A 26214-nucleotide genomic window follows, 5' to 3' on the forward strand; every position below is an offset into this window, starting at 1 on the left:
TTTCCCAATTAAATATGAGTGCCAACCAAATTCCAGGTTATAGCCTTCCAAGGCTAGTATTCTTTTATCCCTTAAGGTGATCCATTCTCTTATCCAATTTAATGATGCAGCTTTATAATATAGCTTCCAGTCCGGCACTCCCATCCCTCCTCTGCTCCTGTGGTCCTGTAGGTGTTTGTATTTTAGCCTGGCTTTCTTTTTGCTCCAAATAAATTGATGGGTGAACTTCTTTAGTGAATCAAAAAATTTCCTGGGTAATTTTATGGGTATTGTCTGATAGAGAAAAAGAATCTTAGGGAGTATATTCATTTTTATCACTGCGATTTTTCCAAGAAATGAAAGTTGGAGATTGGCCCATTTATCCAAATTTGTTTTTGTCATTTGCAGAAATTTTTCATAATTGTCTTTGTATATGGTACTACATTTGGCTGTGAGAATTATTCCCAAATATCTTACCTTTGGAGCAATTTGGATTTCCAGTTCATTTTCTAGTTCTAGTCTTTGATTTAAAGTCATATTTTTAACTATTATCTTAGTTTTATTTTTATTTATTTTTAACCCTGCCACTGCTCCAAAGTCATCTATTTCTTTTAATAAATATTTGCCTGATATCAGTGGGTCTTCCAGAATGAATACCATATCATCCGCATAAGCTTGTAACTTAAATTCCTCATTTTTGGTTTTTAATCCTTTTATTTTCGAGTTGTTTCGTATCTTAATCAGTAATGCTTCTAATGCTGTTATAAAAATCAATGGTGCCAGCGGGCATCCTTGCCTTACACCTTTTCTAATTTGTATTTCCTCAGTCATTTCTTTATTAATTATTATTTTAGCTTTTTGCTGCGAGTATAATGTATTAATTAAACCCACTAATTGATCTCCAAAATTCATTTTTTGTATCTGCAGTATGAAATATCTCCAGTTAATTTTATCAAACGCTTTTTCCACATCCACAAAGACCAATGCAGCTTGTCTTCCAATCTATACATATTACATCGTAATATTCAGTTACATTCAGTATCGTTCTAGTATTATTTTTGATTTGTCTGTACGGGAGAAAACCGCTTTGGTCAGTGTGGATAATTTGATTTAAGATTGGTTTTAATCTTTCAGAAATAATTGCCGCTAAAATTTTGTAGTCAGTGTTGAGGAGGGTAATTGGCCTGTAGTTTTGGATTAGGGATTTTTCAGATTCACTTTTAGGAATTAAAGTAATGTATGCCTGCTTCCAGGACTCTGGTATATTCCCGCCCGATAGGATATCATTAAATAGTTCTAACATATATGTCTCTAATATTCCTTGTAAAGTCTTGTATAACTCAAAAGGTATCCCATCCGGTCCGGGAGATTTATTGTTTTTTTTGTTTACCAAGAATTTGCCTAAGTTCAGTTATCGTAATTTTGTCATTTAATTTTGTTTTTTGATCTTCGGAAATTTTTGGTAATTCTATTTGTTCTAGGTAGTCATTAATTTTACTTTCCTCCACCTGTTCTTGGTTGTATAGATTGGAATAGAATTGTTCAGCTATAATTTTTTTTTAAAATTCCTGTGTTTGTCTTTCCCCCTGCGAGTCAATTAAACCTTCAATATATCTATCTGATTGTTGAGAGGCTAGTTTCCACGCTAGCCATCTCCCAGGCTTGTTGGCATTTTTGAAAAAGTTTTGTTTTTGGCTTCTAATTTTTTGTGCCAGTTCCTCCTGATTATATAAGTTCACCTTGTGTTTTGTCAAATTCAGTTCTTTTAGTGTTTTGGGGTCAGATGGATTTTTATGAAGTTCTTCTTCTAAAGTGGTAATTTTTTGAGTCAGTTTTTGCATTTCACTTTTCTTTTGCTTATTCTTACCCGCTACGTATGCTATCGATAAGCCTCTGATATAGGCCTTCGTAGTGTCCCATAAGTTGGCTTTATTTGTTTCGCCATTATCGTTTATTTCTAGGAAATATTTTAATTCCTTTTCCATTTTTAGTGTATATTCCTTTTCCTTAATAATGGATTGGTTTAATGACCACCTTTTCCTAATAGATCTTTCTTGCTCCGTCCATTTTAGCCAAATTGGATTGTGGTCCGCCCAAGTGTTAGGGAGGATCTCTGATTCTGTAATATTTTGAGTGAATTCTTGGTTGGCCCACGCCATGTCTATTCTTGACCACGACTTATGCGGGTATGAAAAATATGTATAGTATCTATTATTTGGGTGTAAAGATCTCCACGTGTCTTTCAATAAGAATTCTTCTACCATATGTTTGAAGGTATGTGGAAGAGTTTTTCTAGCTTTTTTCTTGTTACTGCTTTTGTAATCTTTTTTTCTATCCGCTATCGAGTTGTAATCTCCAACTATTACGAACTTTTTTGAGTCAATGTCTAATAGAATTTTGTGTATTTTAGCATAGAATTCAGCCTGTTTTTTATTTGGAGCGTATATTGAGATTATTACTGTGGGGGTGTTTCCTTTGTTTATTTGTATTGCCAAGATCCTTCCTTCTTCATCAGAGTATAGTAATTTGGGATTTAATCGTGGTTTGACATAAATTACAGTTCCGCGTTTCTTAACTGGAGCTAGGGAAGCAAAAAGTTTACCTAGTTTTGGACATTCTAAGACTGAGTGCTGATCTTTCGTGATGTGTACTTCCTGGAGATAGGTTATATCTGGGTTGCTTTTAGCCAATTTGTGCCATATTTTATTCCTTTTCTGTAAAGCATTTATACCATTGATGTTTATGGATATTAGTGATAGTTCTTCATCTGTAGTTATTTTCTTAGTTCCACTTTCTACCTCCTGCTCTAGACCTTGTAGTTGCCCCTTCTTTGCCACTGTTTGGTCGTTTATATCTGATCTCCGGTTCTTGCATATTTTCATCCGATATTGATTCCTCTCTACTCTCCGCCTCTTTTCTCCCTCTCCCCCCTAGTTCTTGTAATTCAATTGTCTTAATATTTTGCACTTCTTCACCCCTCTCCAGCACACCTTAGATTTGTCACCCAGATAATCCACAATCTTGTCAATCAATCAGTTCGATTGTGGCCATCCCAGCTAATGATGAAAGGGTTGTCTTTCTCAGCTGCTGGCTGAGAAGTTGATGCCAGCTCCCTGGGGGTGGAGGTAGGTTTCCAAGCCCTTCTGGACCACTGACTGGTGCCTCTCTTTGGATCTGGCCTGGTTCTAGTCAGTCCCAGGTCTCCAAACAGCTGGGATTTGGGGCTTCCCATGGAGTGGAGGGAACTCCATACCACTGCAATGTTGGCCATAGCCCTTTTCCTTTGTGAGAATATATGTTAAGGTTTAAATTAACTTCTTATTTTAAAAGGAAATTAGATTTAGAATTTCATTCTAATTGGAATACATTTTAGATTACAACTGCACACATGAAATGTGCCAAATCCAAGATTTGCATTCTACAACTTATTTTTTTACTTTAACATAATCTATATATTATTTATAGGGCAATTTTAATGTAGTGTACATACCTAACCATATAATACTTTAGATTTGTGGATTAAATGCCATAATTATTGCTTTTGTTTTAATTGCTTTTAATAATTATTATCTATACCATCTATTTTTATATCTGTTATTACTAATGAGAAGGCATAATTTGAATTCTTCTGCATTTGCAGCTTAAGTAGATGGTCCTTCACAGAGTCCTGCAGCAGGCATCTTGCTGAAGTCTTCAGGAAAAATCAGAGATTGAAACATTTACAGTTGTTTCTCAAGGACACACATGAGATAGCAATGGAACTGCTGTGTGATGGGCTCCAACATCAAGACTGTAAAGTGGAAATACTAGGGTGAGTGATCAGTATTATTTTTACAGTTTGGTATGTGTTACTTTCTCTTGAATTCTGGAAAATTATTCATAGAAAAATAATTACAGTTGTGACGTTTAACCATATTCTCTTTCTTCTGTTTTCTAAGATACAATTCTATCTGTGATTATAATCAAAATGGTATAAAGACAGTTTTCTGGGGGGATGTGAGATACTTTCTCATCTGTTAACTGCCGAGAATCTAGCAAGTGGTCTAATTTTTGAGGGAGAAAGTAAGTTCCTAGGAATGAATTCAGAAGTTTATAAATGTTCATTCAGCAATGTGCAGATATGACAGTAATTACACTGATTAAAAAATTTGCAGCTGTATGTAGATTTATAGGTCTATAATGTTTGGTCATTCTTTGAGAATTCTCATATACTTTAATTTTGTTTACACATTTTGATAAGATTTTGTCTGAAATTTATTGCAAACTTTTTGTTATTTAGGTGGCTTATGTCATATTGTCATCACTTCTTGAACGTTCTCTTCATTTTTTCACTAACTTCCTTTAATACAGTAAAGATCCCTGAAAATTTCTTCTCCTTAGGATTTTGGGAATTTTCTTTAATATAAATATTGACTTGCAAGGTAATTGCTAATCTACATTAAAGATTTTAATTTCCATCTAGGAAGACTTGCCTTCCTATATGTAGCATTTTGATTATTGTTATCATTGAATACTTTGCACTTACCAAACTTCCAGAAAAGCACTGGCAACTTCTCTCTGAACAAAAAGAGGACTCAGAATAATCTCCAAGCACTCCAAAGAACAGCTCCCCATGAGGAGATTTAGAGCCCTGGGTGATAAAAGTTTGCCTACCTTTGCAAAAGTCATTGTCAGTCCTGTTTGGGCAAATTTCCTTTCTTAATCATTTATGTAAATTGCTTGTTAACTGCTTTCTGTATGTTAGGATCCTTCAGAATTCAGAACTTTGATTACACTGGGCGATTCTCCTTCATTCCTCACCAAAAGAAATTTTGTTATTTAGAATATATGAAGATTTTGAAATTAAATACAAGAAATCTTCCTGTGGGAAATGTTGTTGATTGGGGAAAATGGTAAGATGGAACTTTGAAGGTTGAACACCAGAGATAACAAAAAAAAAAAAATTATAATTAAAGGAGAAGAGACAGAGTAGAGGAAAATAGTCTGGAAAAAATCAAGGATATTTGGGAATAATGTGCTCAAATCACTTAAGATTGTCCACTATCATAAATCTGGATTTGAAAGAGTTTGTGTAAGAGGAAGAAGAAGCTTTACTGGATAAAACTGTGATTGTGGTTTATTTTATTTTATTTTATTTTGTCCAATACACACTGAAGATAATAAACGTGTAGTAATATATAGCAAGGAAAGGATAGAAGAAAAGATATAAGAATAAAATACGTCAATGAAGAATAGAGGGAAAGATATATGAATGGAAGAAAAGATATAGGAGATATAGGAGAGACAATTGGACAACAATGATATGGAAAAATATGTTACTCTAGATACACAAATGAAACCAGCTCTTTATTAACTAATACACAAATAGCAAAACAAAAGGATAACAGATGGGTTTTTATTTTTATTTTTGGTTTAAAGAAGTTAAAGTTTTGAAGGGTTTTCTGAAAGAAATAAAGAGCAAATGAAACAAAATCAAGCTCTGTAAGACTATTTAAAAATATTAAAGGTCAAAGGAAAGGGAAGAAGTGTAAAGTTGTTTTCTTTGGTAAAGTTGAAAATATTTATGTTGGTGCTCCTTAACACGTAATGCATTTTTGCTGAACAGAGACATGAAAATTTTTATTATAGATAAGAGAATGGGGGAGAAGAGATCTTTTGTTCTACATTTGGAGAAAGTGAAAAAAATATTGTGTAAAAAGTAAAGAAAAAGGAGCTCTGGTGGCAAAGTGGTTAGAATGCAATACTTCAGGCAAACTCTGCCCACAGCCTGGAGCTAAATCCTGATGGAACTCAAGGTTGACTCAGCCTTCCAGCCTTCCATAGTTGGCAAAATGGGAACTCATATTGCTTGGGGCAATATGCAAACAATACTTACGGTACATTGTAAATTATTCAGAAAGTGCTGTAAAGGGGCAGTATATAAGCCTATAATGCTATTACTGTTATGTTGCTTTATTTCATTAAAGTTAATGTTATGTATGTAATTACTTCTGGCAATTCTTATTGAATTTTTGCTGATTAGAACTAAATGATGAGATTTTAAGAATTTGTTTATAGATAAGAGATTAAATATGGAAAAGAGAGATATTTTGTGATATTAATAGAGGAGGTAAATACTGTAGCTTACCCAGTTTGTTTGTATTCATCATGAAAAAAGGAAAGTCATTTCTCTTTCTTTTTGCACTTTCTATTATTCTTTTCACTATTTTATATATTTTTGCATTATTTTTAGATATTTGTATTAGTAAAGTTCAAGAAAACTGTTACTTTTTTGGGTGATTTAATTTTTTTATTGTTTTTCCACACCTTACAGAGATTCAATAATTTATTATTATTATTATTATTATTATTATTATTATTATTATTATTATTAATTAGATTTGTATGCCACCCCTCTCCAGAGACTCGGTGCGGCTCACAACAATAATAATAACAATATGACAATGTATCAAATCTAATATATTTTTTTAAAGCATCTAAAAACCCATCATTTAAAAACCACACAACACAAGCATACCATACATAAAAGTATATAAGCCTGGGGGAGATGTCTTAATTCCCCCATGCCTGGCGATACAGGTGGGTCTTAAGCAATTTGCAAAAGACAAGGGTGGGGGCAGTATCTCTGGGGGGAGTTGATTCCAGAGGGCCAGGCCCCCCACAGAGAAGGCTCTTCCCCTGGGCCCACCAGATGACACTGTTTAGTCGATGGGACCCGGAGAAGGCCAACTCTGTGGGACCTTATCGGCCACTGGGATTCATGCGGCAGAAGACGGTTCTGGAGGTATTCTGGTCCGATGCCAGGTAGGGCTTTAAAGGTTATTACCAACACTTTGAATTGTGACTGGAGGCTGATTGGCAGCCATTGCAAGCCACGGAGTGTTGGAGAGACAACAAATCTGGGTAACCCCACGATAGCTCTCGCAGCCGCATTCTGCATGATCTGAAGTTTCTGAACACTTTTCAAAGGTAGCCCCATGTAGAGAGCGTTGCAGTAATCGAACCTCGAAGTGATGAGGGCATGAGTGACTGTGAGCAATGACTCCCTGTCCAAATAGGGCCACAACTGGTGCACCAGGCGAACCTGTGCAAACGCCCTCCTCGCCACAGCCAAAAGATGATGTTCCAATGTTAGCTGTAGATCAAGGAGGATGCCCAAGTTGCAGAACCTTTCCGAGGGGGGCAATAATTCCTCCCCCAGGGTAATGGACGGACAGATGGAATTGTCCTTGGGAGGCAAAATCCACAGCCACTCCATCTTGTCAGGGTTGGGTTGAGCTTGTTGACACCCATCCAGACCCCAACAGTCTCCTGGCACTGGCACATCACTTCCACTGCTTCGTTGACTGGACATGGGGTGGAGATGTAAAACTGGTTTCATGTAGATATTAAATAGCAGGGGGGAGAGGACCAACTCTTGAGGCATCCCATTAACACTGACTGCGACTGACTGGAGAGGTAGGGGGAGAACCACTGAAGAACAGTGCCTCCCACTCCCAACCTCTTCAGCTGGTGCAGAAGGATACCATGGTCGATGGTATCAAAAGCCACTGAGAGGTCAAGAAGCACCAGAACAGAGGACAAGCCCCTGTCCCGGGCCCACCAGAGATCATTCATCAGCGCGACCAAAGCAGTTTCCATGCTGTAGCCAGGCCTGAATTCTTACTGTTGAGGGCCCAGATAATTAGCTTCTTCCAAGGACTGCTGGAGTTGGAGTGCCACCACCTTCTCAACAACCTTCCCCATAAAGGGGAGGTTGGAGACTGGATGGTAGTTATTAAGCACGGCTGGGTCCAGGGAAGGCTTCTTGAGGAGGGGGCACACACATGCCTCCTTGTAGGGAGCTGGGAAGGTCCCCCTCCCCAAAGAAGCATTGACAATCTCCTACACCCAGCTCCATGTCACCTCTCGGCTGGCCGAAACCAACCAAGAGGGACACAGATCCAGGAAGCAGGTGGCAGAACTCACAGCTCCAATGGTCTTGTCCTCTTCATCAGGTGTCACCAAGTCAAACTCCTCCCAGACAGATGAACAAGGACGGGCCCCAGTCCATAGTTCCCTCTAAGCTGAGCAGTGAGCAATCGCTCACTTAAAAATCATCATCAACTCAGAGTTTTCCAAACCTGCCCAGAAGCCGAGAGGGAAAGAGTGAGAGGGAAGGAGGGAGAGAGGAAGAGAGAGAAACAGATAGAAAAAAGAGAGGAAGGAAAAGAGAAAGAAAATGAATGGGAGTAAGGAAGAGAGAAAGAAAATCAAAATCTAGTTTGAAACTAGCTGAAGTATTTAAGTGGCATTTTGATATTGATAGAGTTGCCCTATTATGAGCTCACTGTTATAGACACACAGTACAGTATTTTATTTTGAAATTATCTGAGGCAAAACAGGGTGGGTTTTTTGTTTGTTTGTTTGTTTATTTATTATTTATTTATTTATTATTTCTGTGCCGCCCAGTCCCAAAGGGACTGCTGCTCAGACACTATACTTTTCCGCCCCCCCCCAAAAAAAAATTAGAGGGAACACTGCCCCAGTCACCTCGACTGACTTGTTGTCAGCTGACATTGCTATGCAATCGGAGTTAAGGTTCGCCCGGCTCCAAGCGACTTTATCAGTGAAAAATGAGTTAAACTCCTTGGCACTGCTCTGCAAGGGCTCCCCAACTCCCCCCTGATTCAGAAGGGAGTGGGTCACCCTAAAAATAGTGGCTGGGCGGGATTCCGCTGATGTAATCAAGGTGGCATGATACACGCATCTTGCCACCTTGAGCGCTACTTTGTAAGTCTTAATGTGAGCTTTTACAAGGATTTGGATTTACTCTTCCTCCATCGCTTCTTGAGACGTCTCTTCTGGCGTTTCAACTCCCGGAGTTCCTAAGTAAACCAAGGAGCTCTCCGGGGTCTAGTGCCACAGAGAACAGAGAGGTCGCAATGGCGCAATTTGGTCAAGAGCCTCCATTGCAGCCCTATTCCAGGCAATGGCAAGAGATAGTGGATGAGTGAATCTGGTAAAACCCCAAGTGCCCTCTAAAAGCCCTCTGGGTCCATCAGGCATCTGGGGCGGAACCACCTAGTCAGTTCCGCCTCCCTGCGGGGCAGGATTGGAGCCAAGAAATCAAGCCGCAGTAGAAAATGGTCTGACCATGACAAAGGCAACACTTCTAAGCCCCTTAATCTCAGACCATTACTCAATTCCTCCGAGAGGAATACCATGTCGAGTGCGTGTCCCCCCTCGTGAGTCGGGCCCTGAACTATGAAATGCTTTTGATGTTTGCTTTGAAAAACAATTTAAATATTTTGGACTCTCCTCTGCAGGCTTGGTGGAGAGATCACCAAAGAATCCACCATGAGGCATCTAACAGAAGTATTCAGGGAAAACCAAACATTGAGGGAGTTATTCTTGTCCTTCAAGAACCAAGATGAGAGAGCAATGAAAGTTCTGTGTGAGGGGCTGAAACATCCACAATGTACAATAGAGATGCTAGAGTAAGTTATTCTTTTTCATTTCAGTTGACTGGCATAATGGTCCTTTGATGGGCAATATTCTGGAAAAGTATCATGGCAGAGAAAGTGCATTTGGTAACACATGTTCTTCATGCTTGTTTTTCAAGAAATATTTCTATTTTGTTGGACTTTTCTCTGCAGGCTTGGTGGAGAGACCACAGAGGAATCCACCAATTCAGGGAAAAACAGAGTTTGAGAAACTTATACTTTTCTTTCAAGAACTGAGATGACAGAGTAATGGAAGTTCTCAGTGATGGCCTCAAACATCCACAATGTTCAATAGAGATGCTAGAGCAGTGATGGTGAACCTATGGCATGGGTGCCATAGGTACCACATGGAGCCATATCTGCTGGCACATCAGCCGTTGCCCTTGCTCAACTCCAAAATGCATGTTTGTGCTGGCCACTTGATTTTTGGCCTGCACAGAGGCTCTGGGAGGGCATGTTTGGCTTCCAGAGAGCCTCCAGGGGGATAGTAGAGGGTGTTTTTACCCTCCCCCAGCATCATGGAAGGCTTTGGAGCTTGGGGAGGATGGAACACGAGCCTACTGGGGCCATCAGAAGTTGGGAAACAGGCTGTTTCTGGCCTTCAGAGGGCCTCCAGGAGGTGGGGGAAGTGATTTCACCCTCCCCAGGCATTGAATTATGGGTGTGGGCACTTGGGCATGCATGATAGGGCACACACATACCCTTTCGGTACCTGAGGAAGAAAAGGTTGCCCATCACTGTGCTAGAGGAAGTGATGCTTTTTCATTTTTGCTTTATTGCTATAATGGTCCTATTTGACTGTTAAAATTTGAGAAAAGTATCATGGGAGGAAGGGCTGGGTCCTAACTTACCTTACTGCTGGTTTGCTTCCTCCAGCACCGCATGGGCACTCATGCATGGTGCCAAAACCAATCAAAATTAAACATTAAAAAAGCCAAAAACAAGATAGCAACCACATGCACAGTATCAGAAATGCAAATTCTGCACATCCTCAGAAGAAAAAAAAAATCAAAAATAAAAAAGTTTTTTAAAAATCCAAAAAAGGAGAGAGAAGACAACAAGATGGCTAATTCCAAAAAATATTTTTTAAAAAGATGGTGGTGCCCAAGGACGGGCATTGACCAAACTGGTTCATTGATGTCATTGTGACATCACCAGCAGGTCAATAGCGGTTCAGGCGAATCAGTCCAAACCGGGACAGTTCAGTTGCAAACACATAATCATATTTTCTTCAAATTCCTATGAGTGGTCTCACACATCCACAATGTATAATAGAGATGCTATAGTAAGTGATGCTTTTTCATTTCTGTTTCAATGCCATAATGGTCCTTTTTAACTGTCTAAATTTCGGAAAAGTACCATGGGAAGGAAAATTCAGTTGCAAACACATACTGTATTTTAGGTGTATAAGACATACTTTTTTACCTCAAAAAACTGTGTCAAAAACTGTGTGTGTCTTATACACCAAATGTTGCCTGGGGAGGAGTTGGGTGAAGGTCAGCAGCAGCCTTCCCGTAGTCCTGCAGCAGCAACTTTTCATGTAGTTTGGCGGCTGGCTGCCACCGTGGCCGCCAAAACATGAGAAAGCTGTGGAGAAAGAGCTGCTGCTGGTGCTGCTGGCAAACTGTGCAAGAAGCCACCACTGCTAGACTATGGAAAGGCTGCTGCCACTGACTGCCACCACCGAAGCACGTGAGAAGCCACCACTGCTGCTCTAGGGAAGGCTGCTGCCACTGCCGCTGACTTCTGAGAGAGGCCGGCTTCTCTCAATGGTCAACAATGGCTGTAGCGGCTTTCCTGTAGTTCGACGGCGGTGGATGATCTTAAAAGAGAGTTGAGAAACATCCACAAACTGGAGGACAAGAAAAGACAATCCTTCCTCATTTCACCAGCGGGGATTCTGGTTCTCTTTTAACTGCCCTTTCCCACCCAGCAGAGCTTTCAGGGACTGCTAGGTTAAGAGTCAATTCACCAAACTGAGTAAATCAAGCCACACGCCCATACTCCAGAAAAGACATGCTTGGATGGGGCGAGAGGGGAAGGGGAAAGAAATTGCCCTTCCATTCATTCTGCGCTGAAGGGCCCTTGTGCATGCTGCTGCTGGTTGGTCCCCAGAGAGATAGAGGCAGAGAGACAAGAGATAAAGAGAGAGGGGAGAAGTGAGAGGGGGAGGGAATGTGAGAGAGAGAAAAGGAGAAAGAGAAAAATGAGAAAATGATGGAGGGAAAGAACAAGGGAGAGGAAGAACAAACAAATGAGAGAGAGAAGGGGAGAAAAGGAAAAAGAGGGAGAGGGAAGAGAAAAACAGAAATTAAAGTGAGAAAGTGAGAGAGAAATGAGAGAAAAAGGGGGAGAAAAAGAGAGAAATGAGAAAATAACAGAGGCAGAGAATGAGAGAAAAGAGAGAGAGAAAAAAGAGAGAGAGAAGTGACTCTCATAATGTCATAATGTAAATCATAATGTAAAAAACGCCCAAAGAAGAAGAGAGAGAGAAAAACCAACCCTCACCTGTTTTTTGAAATGGTTCAAGAATGAACACACACATACACACACACAAAGGGGGGAGGAGACAGGGATGGAAAAAAAGAGGGGGGACGTGAGAGGGGAAGGTAATGAGAGAGAGAAAGGGAGAAAGAAATGAGAAAATGAAGGGAAAGAATGAGGTAGAGGAAATAAAGGCAAATGAGAGAGAAGGGAGAGAGACATGAGATAAAGATTGAGAGAGGGAGAAAAGAGAAACAAATGAGAGGGAGACGGGGACAGAAAGAAAAAGGGAGAGGGGGAGGAAAGAAAGAGAAAAACAGAAATAAAAATGAGAGAAATGAGAGCAAAAGGGGGAGAGAGAAACAAATGAGAGAGAAAAGGGGGAGACAGAGGGAGAGCTACACAGAAATGAGAGAGGCCTGGAGGGAGAGAATGAGAGAGAGAGAAAAGAGAGAGAGAAGTAGAGAAAAAGAAAGAAAAGGGAAAGAGAGGGAGCGAAAGAGAGAAGTGGAGAGGAAGGAGTGGGGGATGGAAAGAAGGAAGGGAGGGAGGGAGACATTCCCCACAGAAAACACTGGGTGTCAAAAACTCACCCACTCGTGGCTGGAGAGGTTACTATTACTATTACTATTTAATACTACACCATTTGGTTCAGAAAACCTTTCCCCTTGTTTTCCTCCTCTAAAATCTAGGTGCGTCTTATACACTGGTGTGTCTTGTACAGCAAAAAATACAGTAATCATATTTCCTTCAAATTTCTACAAAATGCCTTCCATATTTCCTTTGAAAAACAACTTAAACATTTTGGACTCTCCTCTGCAGGCTTGGTGGAGAGATCGACAATGAATATACCATGAGGCCTCTTACAGAAGTATTCAGGGAAAACCAGAGATTGAGAAACTTATGCTTGTCCTTTGAGAACCCAGATGAGAGAGCAATGGAAATTCTGTGTGAGGGCCTGAAACATCCACAAAGTACAATAGAGTTGCTAGAGTAAGTGATGCTTTTTCATTTTTGTTTCATTGGCATAACAGTCCTTTTTGACTGTTAAAGTATTATGCGAGGGGCAGTTCAGTTGCAAACATGTAATCACATTTTCTTCTTTTCCTATAAAGCAAACTGTCCCTCCCATCAGAGGTGGGTTCCTCCAATTTTCTTCCATGCTTGCTTTGAAAAACGATTTAAATTTTTTGGTCTGTTTTCTGCAGGCTTGATGGAAAGATCGCATCAGGGGTGGGTTCTAACTTATCTTGCTGCTGGTTTGTTTCGTCTGGGGGGGGGAAAGTCAAAAACTAGACGGTGACCACACATGTAGTGCTGGAAACCCAGCTTCCGAACATGCTCAGAAGAAAAAATAAATAAAATACATTTTAAAAATATAAATATAAAAAACCATGATGGCGCCCACAGACTGGCACTGACCTAACCGGTTCCATGATGTCATTGTTACATCACCAGCAGGTCACTACCGGTTCCGGTGAACCAGTCCAAATGGGAAGAACCCACCTCTGATGGGAGGGACAGTTCAATTGCAAACATATAATCATATTTCCTTTAATTCCTATAAAATAACTTCCATGTTTGCTTTGAAAAATAGTATGATTTTTCAACTGTTTCCTGCAGTCTTGATGGAGAGATCACCAAGGAATCCACCATGAGGCATCTAACAGATGTATTCAGGGAAAACCAAACATTGAGAGTGTTAGGCTTGTCCTTCAAGAACCAAGATGAGAGGACAATGGAAATTCTGTGGGAGGGGCTGAAACATCCACAATGTACGATAGAGATGCTACAGTAAGTGATGCTTTTTCATTTTTGTTTCATTGGCATAATGGTCCATTCTGACTGTTAAAGTATCATGGGAGGAACCGTTCAGTTGCAAACAAATAATAATATTTCCTTCAATTCCTATGAAATCCCTTCCATATTTCCTTTAAAAAACAATTTAATTTTTTTTAAAAATTCTCTGCAGGCTTTATAGAGAGAATGCCACAGAATCCACCATGAAGCATCTAACAGAAGTCTTAATGGAAAACCAGAGATTGACAGATTTATTCTTGTACCCTGATCACCCAAATGAGAGAGCAATGGAAGTTCTGTGTGAGGGGCTTAAACATCCACAGTGTATAATAGAAACGTTAGTGTAAGTGATTCTTTTTCATTTCAGTTCGACTGGCATCATGGTCCTTTGATGGGCAATATTCTGGAAAAGTATCATGGGAGGAGCTGTTCAGTTGCAAACACATAATCATATTTCCTTCAGTTGCAGCAACATGCTCTCCGTGCTTGTTTTTCAAGAAATATTTCCACTTTGTTGGACTCTTCTCTGCAGGCTTGGTGGAGACATGGCCAAGGAATCCAACATGAGGCCTCTTACAGAGGTGTTAAGAGAAAACCAGAGATTGCAATACTTATGCTTGTCCTTCTATTGCCCAGATGAAAAAGCAATGGAAATTCTATGTGAGGGCCTGAAACATCCACAATGTACCATAGAGACGCTAGAGTAAGTGATGCTTTTTCATTTTTGTTTCATTGCCCTAACAGTCCTTTTTTGACTGTTAAAGTATCATAGGAGGGACAGTTCAGTTGCAAACATATAATCATATTTCCTTCAATTCCTATGAAATGCCTTCCATGCTTGCTTTGAAAAACAATTCAAATTTTTTTGACTGTTCTCTGCAGGCTTGATGGAGAGATCACATTGAGGGTGGGTTCTAATTTATCTTGCTGCTGGTTCATTTCCTCCCATGCCATATGGGCACATAGGTTCAATGACAAAAAGCCGGGGAGTGGGGTGGGTGGGTTTGCAGCCGAAAACAAGATGGTGACCACATGCACAGTGCTAGAAACTCAACTTCCACACATGCTCAGAAGAGGAAAATAAATAAAATAAAAAAATAAGAAAAATAAAAAAAACCCAATGATGCCCACAGACTGGCATTGACCTAACCAGTTCTACGATGTCATAGTGACATCACCACCAGTTCACTACCAGTTCCGGTGAACTGGTCCAAATGGGAGGAACCCACCTCTGATGAGAGGGACAGCTCAATTGCAAACGAATAATCATATTTCCTTCAATTCCTATGAAATGCCTTCCATGTTTGCTTTGAAAAAGAGTTTAATTTTTTTCAACTGTTTCCTGCAGTCTTGAAGGAGAGATCACCAAGGAATCCACCATGAGGCATCTAACAGAAGTATTCAGGGAAAACCAGAGATTGAGAGAGTTTGTCTTGTCCGACAAGAACCCAGATGAGAGAGCCATGGAAATTCTGTGTGAGGGGTTCAAACATTCACAATGTACAATAGAGACGCTAGAGTAAGTGATTCTTTTTCATTTTTGTTTCATTGGCATAATTAGATTAGATTAGATTTATTGGATTTATATGCCGCCCCTCTCCGAAAACTCGGGGTGGCTCACAACAATAATAAAAAACAGTACACAATAACAAATCCAATACCCACCAATCTAATTCCAATTTAAAATTAGTAATTCCATAAAACAATCCCAATATATATAAAAAACAGGCACACAGTCAATCAATCAACAAAACAGCATGGGCAAGGGGGAGGTGTTTTAGTTCTTCCATGCCTGACGGCAGAGGTGGGTCTTAAGGAGTTTACGAAAGGCAGAGAGGGTGGGGTCAATCCTAATCTCAGGGGGGAGCTGGTTCCAGAGGGTCGGGGCCCCCACAGAGAAGGCTCTTCCCCTGGGTCCCGCCAGACGACATTGTTTAGTCGACGGGACCCGAAGAAGGCCGACTCTGTGGGACCTAACCGGTCGCTGGAATTCGTGCGGCAGGAGGCGGTCCCGAAGATATTCTGGTCTGGTGCCATGAAGGGCTTTATACGTCATAACCAACACTTTGAATTGTGACCGGAAACTGATCGGCAACCAAGGCAGACTGCGGAGTGTTGGAGTCATATGGGCATACTTAGAGAAGCCCATAATTGCTCTCGCAGCTGCATTCTGCACGATCTGAAGTTTCTGAACACTTTTCAAAGGTAGCCCCATGTAGAGAGCATTACAGTAGTCGAGCCTCGAGGTGATGAGGGCATGAGTGACTGTGAGCAGTGACTCCCGGTCCAAATAGGGCCGCAGCTGGCGCACCAGGCGAACCTGGGCAAATGCCCCCCTCGCCACAGCTGAAAGGTGTTTCTCTAATGTGAGCTGTGGATCGAGGAGGACGCCCAAGTTGCAGACCCTCTCTGAGGGGGTCAATAATCCCTCCCCCAGGGTGATGGACGGACAGATAGAATTGTCCTTGGGAGGCAAAACCCACAGCCACTCCGTCTTGTCTGGGTTGAGTTTGAGTTTGTTGACACCCATCCAGGCCCCAACAGCCTCCAGGCACCGGCACATCACTTCCACTGCTTCGTTGAATGATCCTTTCTGACTGTTAAAGTATCATGGGAGGGAGAGTTCAGTTGCAAACAAATAATAATATTTCCTTCAATTCCTACGTTTGTTTTGAAAAACAATTTAATTTTTTTCAACTGTTCTCTGCAGGCTTAATGGAGAGATCACCAAGGAATCCATCATGAGGTCTCTTACAGAGGTATTCAGGGAAAACCAGAAATTGAGAAACATATGCTTGTCTGTCAAGAACCCAGATGAGGGAGCATTGGAAATTCTGTATGAGGGGCTGAAACATCCACAATGTTCAATAGAGATGCTAAAGTAAGTGGTGCTTTTTCACTTTTTTTCATTGCCATAATGGTCCTTTTTGATTGTTAAAATTCCGGAAAAGTATCATGGGAGGCACAGTTCAGTGACAAACACATAACAATATTTCCTTCAATTCCTATGAAATGCCTTCCATGTTTGCTGTTATAAAAATTCTAAAATGTGCACAATGAACAAAAACACCATAAAACAGAGCTCTGATTAAAAAACAAAAGTATTTATTCAAGTTTGAATAAATCAACAATACTATATATATATAGGACCGCAAGTTATAAGAACTTTGCGATCTCTAACAAAGAATAAGGGTACATTTATATAATCCAATACATGATAGAATCCAACCCCTTCCTCTCTCCGTATATGGACATATCATTCGCAGCCAACTTCCTATTTCACAATGTTGTTCCCAACTTTTCCTCAGAATCGTCTATCATATTTGTTTATCGGTCACCCTGCTCTCTTTGGCTCATAACTAGCTTTGTCAGCAAACTGTTTTTGCAATAAACATGTTTTTCTCCATCTTTTGCAACATCCTTACTAACCAAGGGTGCCAGAGGTGAAAAGTACAATGTCCTCTAGAATACACTTGTAGACTATAAGATTTTAAATATATTGCTTATACATCGTTTATATACTCTTTACAATCCCTACTCCTCTTTCCATCAGACTGATGATTTACCACAGTCAGATGATTCACAGCAATTAGATGTCCTGCATCATAATGCGAACCTCCCTATTGGAGGGGAGGTCATTATCAACCCCTATCTTTTTCCCTCCTTTACACATTTTCTTCCATAGGACTGTCCAACAGTTAATACAACAAGGAATACATTTAATACAAATACAGGTAAGTAAACATAATACAATAATCACAATAATCCCCACAAACAGACTCTTCACCCATTTAAAGTTTGGTAACCAAGAAGTTAATGTGTTCCAAATATCAGTAAAAGCAGCATTATCTGTAACATATGCCAAATGGGATGTGATATTGTTCAAATGTTTCAGTCTAGCCTCTATAAACTGTTTTTTATCCGTTATATCAAAACAGCATAAACCCTCAAATTCCTCACAGCCATGTCCTAATCTTAACAGGATATAATCAATAGCCACCCTATTTTGCAACACCGATTTCCTTACTTCACCCATTTCATCAGCCAAAGCAGCAATGATAGATGATGTTTCATTTATGCTTTTTGCCAGGGCACATACCAGATGTCCCATCTGCTGATGATTGTATTGACTAGAGAACCAGGGAAACATACTAAGCAATCCTGCTTCCACTTTAGATAATATCACAACCTCATCACTACACCCTGCATCATATATTTCAGTAACATCTCTTCTTCCCCTATATATATTCTCATGTTCAGGGTTAAACAATACAGGTGAAACTGGCCATTGTACCGGCCATTGTACCGGAATATGATCATGAGGTGTATGTTCACGAGGTGTATGTATTACCACTCCCCCTTCTGTTCCATGTTCTTTATGTACTTCTGTATCAATGTGTTCCCCCTCATCTGGCATCCCTCGATTACCATTATATATGGTCGCATTCATCATCTCATAATAAAACTGCGTCTCTTGATTTATTTCTTTAATATGTGCTATCCCCATCATTGTAGTTAATCGTCCAATAGTACAAGGACCCCCTATTGCATGAGCTGGAATAAATGAATAGGCTAATAGTCCGCAAAAAAGAAACCAACCTTTTGGTAGATATAACACCTGGCCTAAAGCCTCCACCTCCTCTTTTTCCTTACAGGAGAAGACATTTTCAGTTGGGACTGTTGTATATGTTACTTTTTCTAATTTTTTCTCGGGGTGTCTATAAATTACACAATCATACGCAGGCAAGATATTCTTTACTTCTATCACTAGTTTCTTCTGATTAGTCCATCTTGTGGGCCTTATGGGATTTCCAAATAATGTTATCACCTTTGCCAGTTTATAATTATTTGGTTTCATGATAACCTTTACCTCATCAAATATAAATTTTCCTGGTATAGGCACCCCCACAAAACAGGTAGCTATTATATCTGACACAGTTGTGTCTCCATTCACACAAAAGGAAGTACTATTCAACGCTACCTTCATTAATTCCAAAAAAACATTTTCATCCTTCTTCTCTGGTTCCTTTGCCTCTCTTCTTTGTCTTTGTATACCATTTGTTACATATCCAATAGTACATCTACCCTTCCAAGTATATGGTAATTTCCTCAACGCTATATTTCCACAAATAAACACCAATTTGGAAGGATTCTTAATTTCATGATATGGTATAAGTAAACCTTCCTCTATCATACGAAACTTCTTATATGACGGATTATAATTCCCATAATATTTATAACATTGTGTATATATATCTTCCATCTTTGATGCCACTTCCTGCCATCCCCTATCAACATCATATGTGTGGTTACATCTAGGATATTTTCCCAAATTCATTCCATCATTATAAGTTGACCTGATACAAACTCCAGCATCAATGTCCTCATCATGCTCAACTAATGTAATAGCAGATATTTGGGCATATTGCGCCTCAGATTCAGTATGGAAACAAAGCTGCTGCCATGTAACTGGGTAACTAGGCAAAACAGTCTCTGAACCCATACCCACCTGTAGGTACAATATCATTGCCCAAACCAAAAGCATCAGAGTTTGTATCTTACCCATACTGTATATCTAATGTGAACTGGCCCCCCTTTTGTTTGGAGAATAGATACTATTTGTGTTTTACACACGGTGCTCCTGATCTCGGGAACTTACATCCACAGATGTCCACAGCATGGATTTCAGCCACTCAATGATATCCTCCTTCAACAGGACAATTATAATTGTATACAATGCAACCACACTCAACCAAATACACAGCTCCACCGCCCAAAATTCCATTTATCCCCAGTCCAAATAAAACTTTATTCAGTCTCTTTTCCTGTGTTTCTTCAAATAGTCCATTTCTTAAAATAGTCCGTCCATTGGAATATGGTCCAGTTTTTATTATAATTCCTTTTAAATGTCCGGCAAAGGAATTGGTCCTTTAATCCTGGAATAATGGACCCAACCTCTCTCCTTTGTTCTGATAGCTGTTTCAGTGGTTAACAAAACCTCAAATGGTCCTTCCCAAAGAGATTGCAGTTTCCTCTCCTTTAAGGCTTTCACCAGGACCCAATCACCACTCCTTATGTTATGCACATGAAAGTCAAACGGAGGAGTCTGCGCCAACAATCCTTTAGACCTTAAATGAGAAAAACACTGCGACAATCCTTGTATATATTGTCTTAAGAACACATCCTTTAACTCTATCCTAGGCATTCCTATATTCCCTGTGTATGGTATTCCAAACATCATTTCATAAGGGGATATACCGATATCTGCCCTTGGACTTGTACGAATACGTAATAGTGCTAATGGCAAACATTTCGTCCATGGTAGTTTTAATTCTAACATCAATTTCTTTAATGTGTTCTTTATAGTCTGATTCATACGTTCAACTTTTCCAGCTGAAGATGCATGATAAGCTAAATGGTATTCCCAGGTAATTCCTAAACTCTGCATCACTTGTTTTACTACCTGGGCTGTGAAATGTGTGCCTCTATCACTATCGACTGACTCAATCAAACCATACCGTGGTATTATCTGTTCTAACAGTATTTTTACAGTCATTTGTGCATTCGCCCGTGCGCAAGGAAAAACCTCCACCCAACCAGTTAGATGATCTACTATAACAAGTAAATACTTCAATGTTCCTACTGGTGGCATCTCAGTATAATCTACTTGGATCCTCTGGAAGGGCCATATAGCTAAAGCTCGACCCCCCCTTTCCTGTTGTCGGCAAACCTTTTTATTTATTCTAATACAATGTATACATTTTCTCACTATTTGCATCGCTATTACATACATTCCTCTACAAACATATCTTCTTTTTATAAAATCCACCAATGCCTGTGTTCCCCAATGGGACCCTTCATGTATTCTTTCCAAAATAGCCCTCATAGTTGGTTTATTTACTAACTGTAAGCCATTACTAGTAAACCATTTCCCATTTATTTCCCTCGCACCTTCTTCCCTCATCTTATTTTTCTCATCTTCAGCAAAAACGGGAGCAATATCCCCTTCTACAACTGGCACTAACAACATTACTGACACTTCCACCTTTCCTCTTGCCGCTCTCTTAGCTGCTCCATCAGCTAATCTATTTCCCATTATTTCCTTCGAAGCCCCCTTCCTGTGTGCTTCCACATGTATTACAGCTAACTGTGTGGGACCTTCCGCTTCCCCTAACACAGCCCTTATAAGTTCCACCCGTTTTAGTTCTTTTCCTTTACTAGTTACCAAACCCCTCTCCATCCATATCTTCCCAAAAGTATGCAAAATACCGAAGGCATACTTGGAATCCGTGTATATATTTCCTATCACATCCCGTAATAATTTTAAAGCTTGTAATAAAGCAAATACCTCACATGTTTGTGCCGACCATTCATTAGGCAGCTTTCCACATTCCAATACTTCATGTGTATCACCATCTACTATAGCATATCCATTGTTTCGTTTTCCATCTTCGACACGGGAAGATCCATCAATGAATAGATTCCTTCCACCATCTATTGCATGGTCTTTCAGATCTGCACGTACTTTTGTCTGCAAATCAATCACTTCCACACAATCATGTGCTATGTCCTCCCACTCTTGCCTTATTCCAGATAGAAATTCAGCTGGATTGAGATTTCTATCTGTCGTAAGTACTAAATTTTCTTGGTTTAACAGAATAACCTCATATTGCAATAAACGAGAATTTGTTAGCCACCGATGAGCTTTTTGCATCAAAACATTCCTCACCTGATGAGGACTGCTCACAACCAATGCCCCTCCAAAAGTTAATTTTCTACTTTCTTCTACCAATAAAGCAGTTGCTGCTACAGCTTGTATACATCTGGGCCATCCCCTTACCACATTATCCATCAACTTCGATAGAAATGCTATAGGCTTTTTCTTTCCAGCCCATACCTGTGCCAATACCCCTTTTGCAATGCCATCCTCAACAGCTACAAATAAATGAAAAGGCTTTTCTAAATTCGGTAAACTCAAAACAGGCGCTTGTACTAATGCCTTTTTCAATTCTTGTAACCGGTCCTCATCCTCCCTTCTCCACTGTACTTCCCATGGTTCTTCTTCCAACAATTTTTCATATAAAAATCTCACCTTCTCAGTATATCCATCTATCCACAATCTGCAATATCCTACCAGGCCTAGAAGTCTCCTTACTTCCTTCTTGTTTTTAGGCAGGATCTGTCTCATTATTCCCTCTATTCTTTCCGGATTTATTTTCTTACTCCCTTGGCTAATAATATGCCCCAAATATCTCACTTCCAATTCAACATACTGTAATTTCTTCTTTGATACTCGTAAACCCTGTCCTCCAAGAAAATTCAATAAAGCATTCGTGCCTTTTTCCATTTCCTCCAACTTTTCTCCTGACAATAACAGATCATCAACATATTGGAGAAGACTCAGTCCTCTAGGTACTGGAAATTTTGCTAATACTTGTTCCAACATTTGTCCAAATAAATTAGGGCTTTCCGAAAAACCCTGTGGTAACACACACCACCTAAATTGCTGAGTTCTATTTGTATCTGGATCTGTCCACTCAAAAGCAAAAATATCTCGTGATTCCTCAGCTAATGGACATGTCCAGAATGCATCCTTCAAATCAATGACACTAAAATATTTATGTAAATTTGGAATGCGACTTAAAAGAGTATATGGATTTGGTACTATAATATGCCTAGTAGCTATCAATGCATTTACTTTCCTCAAATCCTCTACTAACCGATAAGAGCCATCCGGTTTTCTTACAGGTAAAATAGGAGAATTAAATTGAGACATAGCTGGTTCAATTAAACCATCCCTTAACAATGCTTCTATTACAGGCTTCAACCCCCTCCTGCCTTCTATGGGGATTTTATATTGTTTTTCTTGTATTGGTTGTACCCCCTCCTTTAGAGTCACAACTAAAGGAGCAATTTTCAATATTCCCCTATTTCCTGGGGCTTCCCAGACCCTCCGGTCTATTTTCTCTTCCTGTTCTTCTGTTAACATTCGCATTTCATAGACTTTTGTTTTCAATACCAATTCACAACCCAATAAAGATAAAGCATCTCTACCCAATAAATTTGTCCCAGCTTCTGGTACCAAAATCACATCTAACACAATAATCTTATTTTTATACTGTATTTCGACATTCCGTATCAAAGGTACTTCAAATATAATTCCTTGTACACCCTTAATTTTCATGGTGTCTCCACCTTTTTCCATCCCTTTTGGTATTATACAAAGTGAAGTTTTTACTGCACCAGTATCTATTAAGAAAATTTGGTCTTCCCTCTCTGGTCCCACCAATAAATTTATCAAGGGTTCAGTGTGAGACCGTACTTCAAACCCCTGAGTTTGTCAATCATCCCTCATTAGGGAATACAACCTCTGATTTCTCCTTTGATCCCTAACCTTCTGAGGACAATCCCTTACCAAGTGACCTTCCAGTCCGCATGCAAAACATTTTCTCCTTTCTATACCTGAGGGTCTTTTCCATGAAGGTCCTAGTCCCATCCTTCTATTTGGACCTGATTCCCCCGATCCTCTTCCTCTCACAAACTCTTTCTTTTCACTTGTCTTTTCAGCCTTCAACACTGACGCCATTAACTGTGCCTTTTGCCTACTTCTAGTCTCCTCCCTATTTACATATACCTTCTGAGCAGCCTTTAACAATTTAGTAATATCTGCACTAGCCCAATCTTCTAACTTCTGAATTTTCTTCTGTATGTCTGGCCAAGAATTTGTCACAAACTGCATTTTAAGCAAAGCCTCATATTCTGCACTATTTGGCTCAAGCCCCGAAAATTTATTCAGGCTGTTTTTAATTCTATCAAGAAAATCATGAGGAGTCTCATCTTTGTACTGCCCTACTTCAAATGCTTTCTTTAAATTAGTTCCCTGTGGTACTGCAGTTTTTACCCCTTCAATAATCATTTTTTTCAAATCTTCTAACTGTCGTCTCCCTTCCTGAGTGTTTACATCCCATTCTGGATCAGCTAAGGGAAACTTAACTTCTGCAATCACAGGATTCACAACCCCTGTCTGAGACCTGGTCCAATAAGTCATAGCAGCTGTTCTAATCTGGACCCTTTCCTCTGTACTAAACAAATAACTCAAAATATACTGTAACTCTGCAAATGTATACACATTAGGTCCCAAAAACAAATTCAATGATTCTGCAGTTCCAATAGGATCACTATTCAAATTTGGCATCACTAGTTTATAATTTCGTAAATCTGATGAGGTCAAAGGAATATTAATGAAGGTCGTGACCACTGCCCCCTCAACACTTAAGCCGCCTGGCACTTCGCGAAGCGGAAAAACTCTAGCCTTCGACCTAGTAATCCTTTGAGAGGGGGAAGGTAATATAACAGGCTTAACATCTCTCCTTTCCGGAGACCCATCTATCACTACTGGACCAGCTGCCTGCCCATAATCAGGGGGAGGAGAGGATGGGCAAAGTGGATATTCTAAGGGATCCCACCCCTTCTTTTCTCCCTCTTTTTCATAAAGAATTGAAGCTCCTTGGCCCCCCAGAAGGGGTCCTTCCCAGACCACAAACCCCCAAGGTACTAAGTAGGGTATTTGGTCCAGGAGCCCTTTAGCTTCTAAGACCTTTCTTAATGCTGTAATCCAATATTTATCTGAATCCCCATACTTATTCCACCTATAATTTGGCTTAATCAAAACATGTTTTGGCCACTCTCTAGTACAATATGCTATCATAAGAACTTTAGACAAATCCTTGGTATAAGGAGACAGCCAAGTCTCATCCCACTGTGCCAGCAATTCTCCCAATGGGGATATTGAAGGAATAGTGGGAACCTCAGCAACACCCCCAAAACGCTGAAACACAGCTGAAAGTCTCGACCCCATTTGACAAAATATTTCACAAGACTCTTCTTTTTCAGTTACACAACACTTTGATGCATCAAAGTTATACAGACACAAGAAATGTACCCAAACAAAAATGAACATTCCTTTCGTATCTGATACACACACACACACACCGTACAAACAGAATGGTTTATACTCACCACCCCCGATGTGTGCCGGCAGCTGTCAAAACGCCACCCCGTCCCGGGACCTTGTATATCTAGATTCCTGGAGCCTTCCCCCAGGCAGAGAAAAATAAACAGGAGGAATAACAGAAGAGGGGGAAACCCCCCCCCCCTCCTGCCTTCACCCTGCCTGTACAAGGAAAAAGTCACTATGCTCCTGGCTGGCTCGCCAAAATTGTTATAAAAATTCTAAAATGTGCACAATGAACAAAAACACCATAAAACAGAGCTCTGATTAAAAAACAAAAGTATTTATTCAAGTTTGAATAAATCAACAATACTATATATATATAGGACCGCAAGTTATAAGAACTTTGCGATCTCTAACAAAGAATAAGGGTACATTTATATAATCCAATACATGATAGAATCCAACCCCTTCCTCTCTCCGTATATGGACATATCATTCGCAGCCAACTTCCTATTTCACAATGTTGTTCCCAACTTTTCCTCAGAATCGTCTATCATATTTGTTTATCGGTCACCCTGCTCTCTTTGGCTCATAACTAGCTTTGTCAGCAAACTGTTTTTGCAATAAACATGTTTTTCTCCATCTTTTGCAACATCCTTACTAACCAAGGGTGCCAGAGGTGAAAAGTACAATGTCCTCTAGAATACACTTGTAGACTATAAGATTTTAAATATATTGCTTATACATCGTTTATATACTCTTTACAATCCCTACTCCTCTTTCCATCAGACTGATGATTTACCACAGTCAGATGATTCACAGCAATTAGATGTCCTGCATCATAATGCGAACCTCCCTATTGGAGGGGAGGTCATTATCAACCCCTATCTTTTTCCCTCCTTTACACATTTTCTTCCATAGGACTGTCCAACAGTTAATACAACAAGGAATACATTTAATACAAATACAGGTAAGTAAACATAATACAATAATCACAATAATCCCCACAAACAGACTCTTCACCCATTTAAAGTTTGGTAACCAAGAAGTTAATGTGTTCCAAATATCAGTAAAAGCAGCATTATCTGTAACATATGCCAAATGGGATGTGATATTGTTCAAATGTTTCAGTCTAGCCTCTATAAACTGTTTTTTATCCGTTATATCAAAACAGCATAAACCCTCAAATTCCTCACAGCCATGTCCTAATCTTAACAGGATATAATCAATAGCCACCCTATTTTGCAACACCGATTTCCTTACTTCACCCATTTCATCAGCCAAAGCAGCAATGATAGATGATGTTTCATTTATGCTTTTTGCCAGGGCACATACCAGATGTCCCATCTGCTGATGATTGTATTGACTAGAGAACCAGGGAAACATACTAAGCAATCCTGCTTCCACTTTAGATAATATCACAACCTCATCACTACACCCTGCATCATATATTTCAGTAACATCTCTTCTTCCCCTATATATATTCTCATGTTCAGGGTTAAACAATACAGG

The 26214-nt window shown here is 39.7% G+C and overlaps 1 protein-coding gene across 3 annotated transcripts in view; it reads left to right on the top strand.

The window, feature by feature from the left end:
- LOC139155499 (NACHT, LRR and PYD domains-containing protein 12-like) overlaps window positions 1–26214 on the top strand; it is a 69287-nt gene that overhangs the window by 31458 nt on the left and 11615 nt on the right. For 2 of the 3 annotated variants that reach the window (XM_070730649.1, XM_070730650.1), the window contains exons 2-9: window positions 3620–3790; window positions 9288–9458; window positions 12771–12941; window positions 13572–13742; window positions 13921–14091; window positions 14212–14451; window positions 15097–15267; window positions 16459–16629. In XM_070730649.1, coding sequence (XP_070586750.1) covers window positions 3620–3790; window positions 9288–9458; window positions 12771–12941; window positions 13572–13742; window positions 13921–14091; window positions 14212–14451; window positions 15097–15267; window positions 16459–16629 — 1437 coding nt within the window. The remainder of the gene's footprint in view (window positions 1–3619; window positions 3791–9287; window positions 9459–12770; window positions 12942–13571; window positions 13743–13920; window positions 14092–14211; window positions 14452–15096; window positions 15268–16458; window positions 16630–26214) is intronic. The other variant, XM_070730648.1, reaches the window with a different exon arrangement.

This window comes from Erythrolamprus reginae, unplaced genomic scaffold (assembly GCF_031021105.1).
Source record: "Erythrolamprus reginae isolate rEryReg1 unplaced genomic scaffold, rEryReg1.hap1 H_23, whole genome shotgun sequence".
Classification (NCBI taxonomy): domain Eukaryota; kingdom Metazoa; phylum Chordata; class Lepidosauria; order Squamata; family Dipsadidae; genus Erythrolamprus; species Erythrolamprus reginae.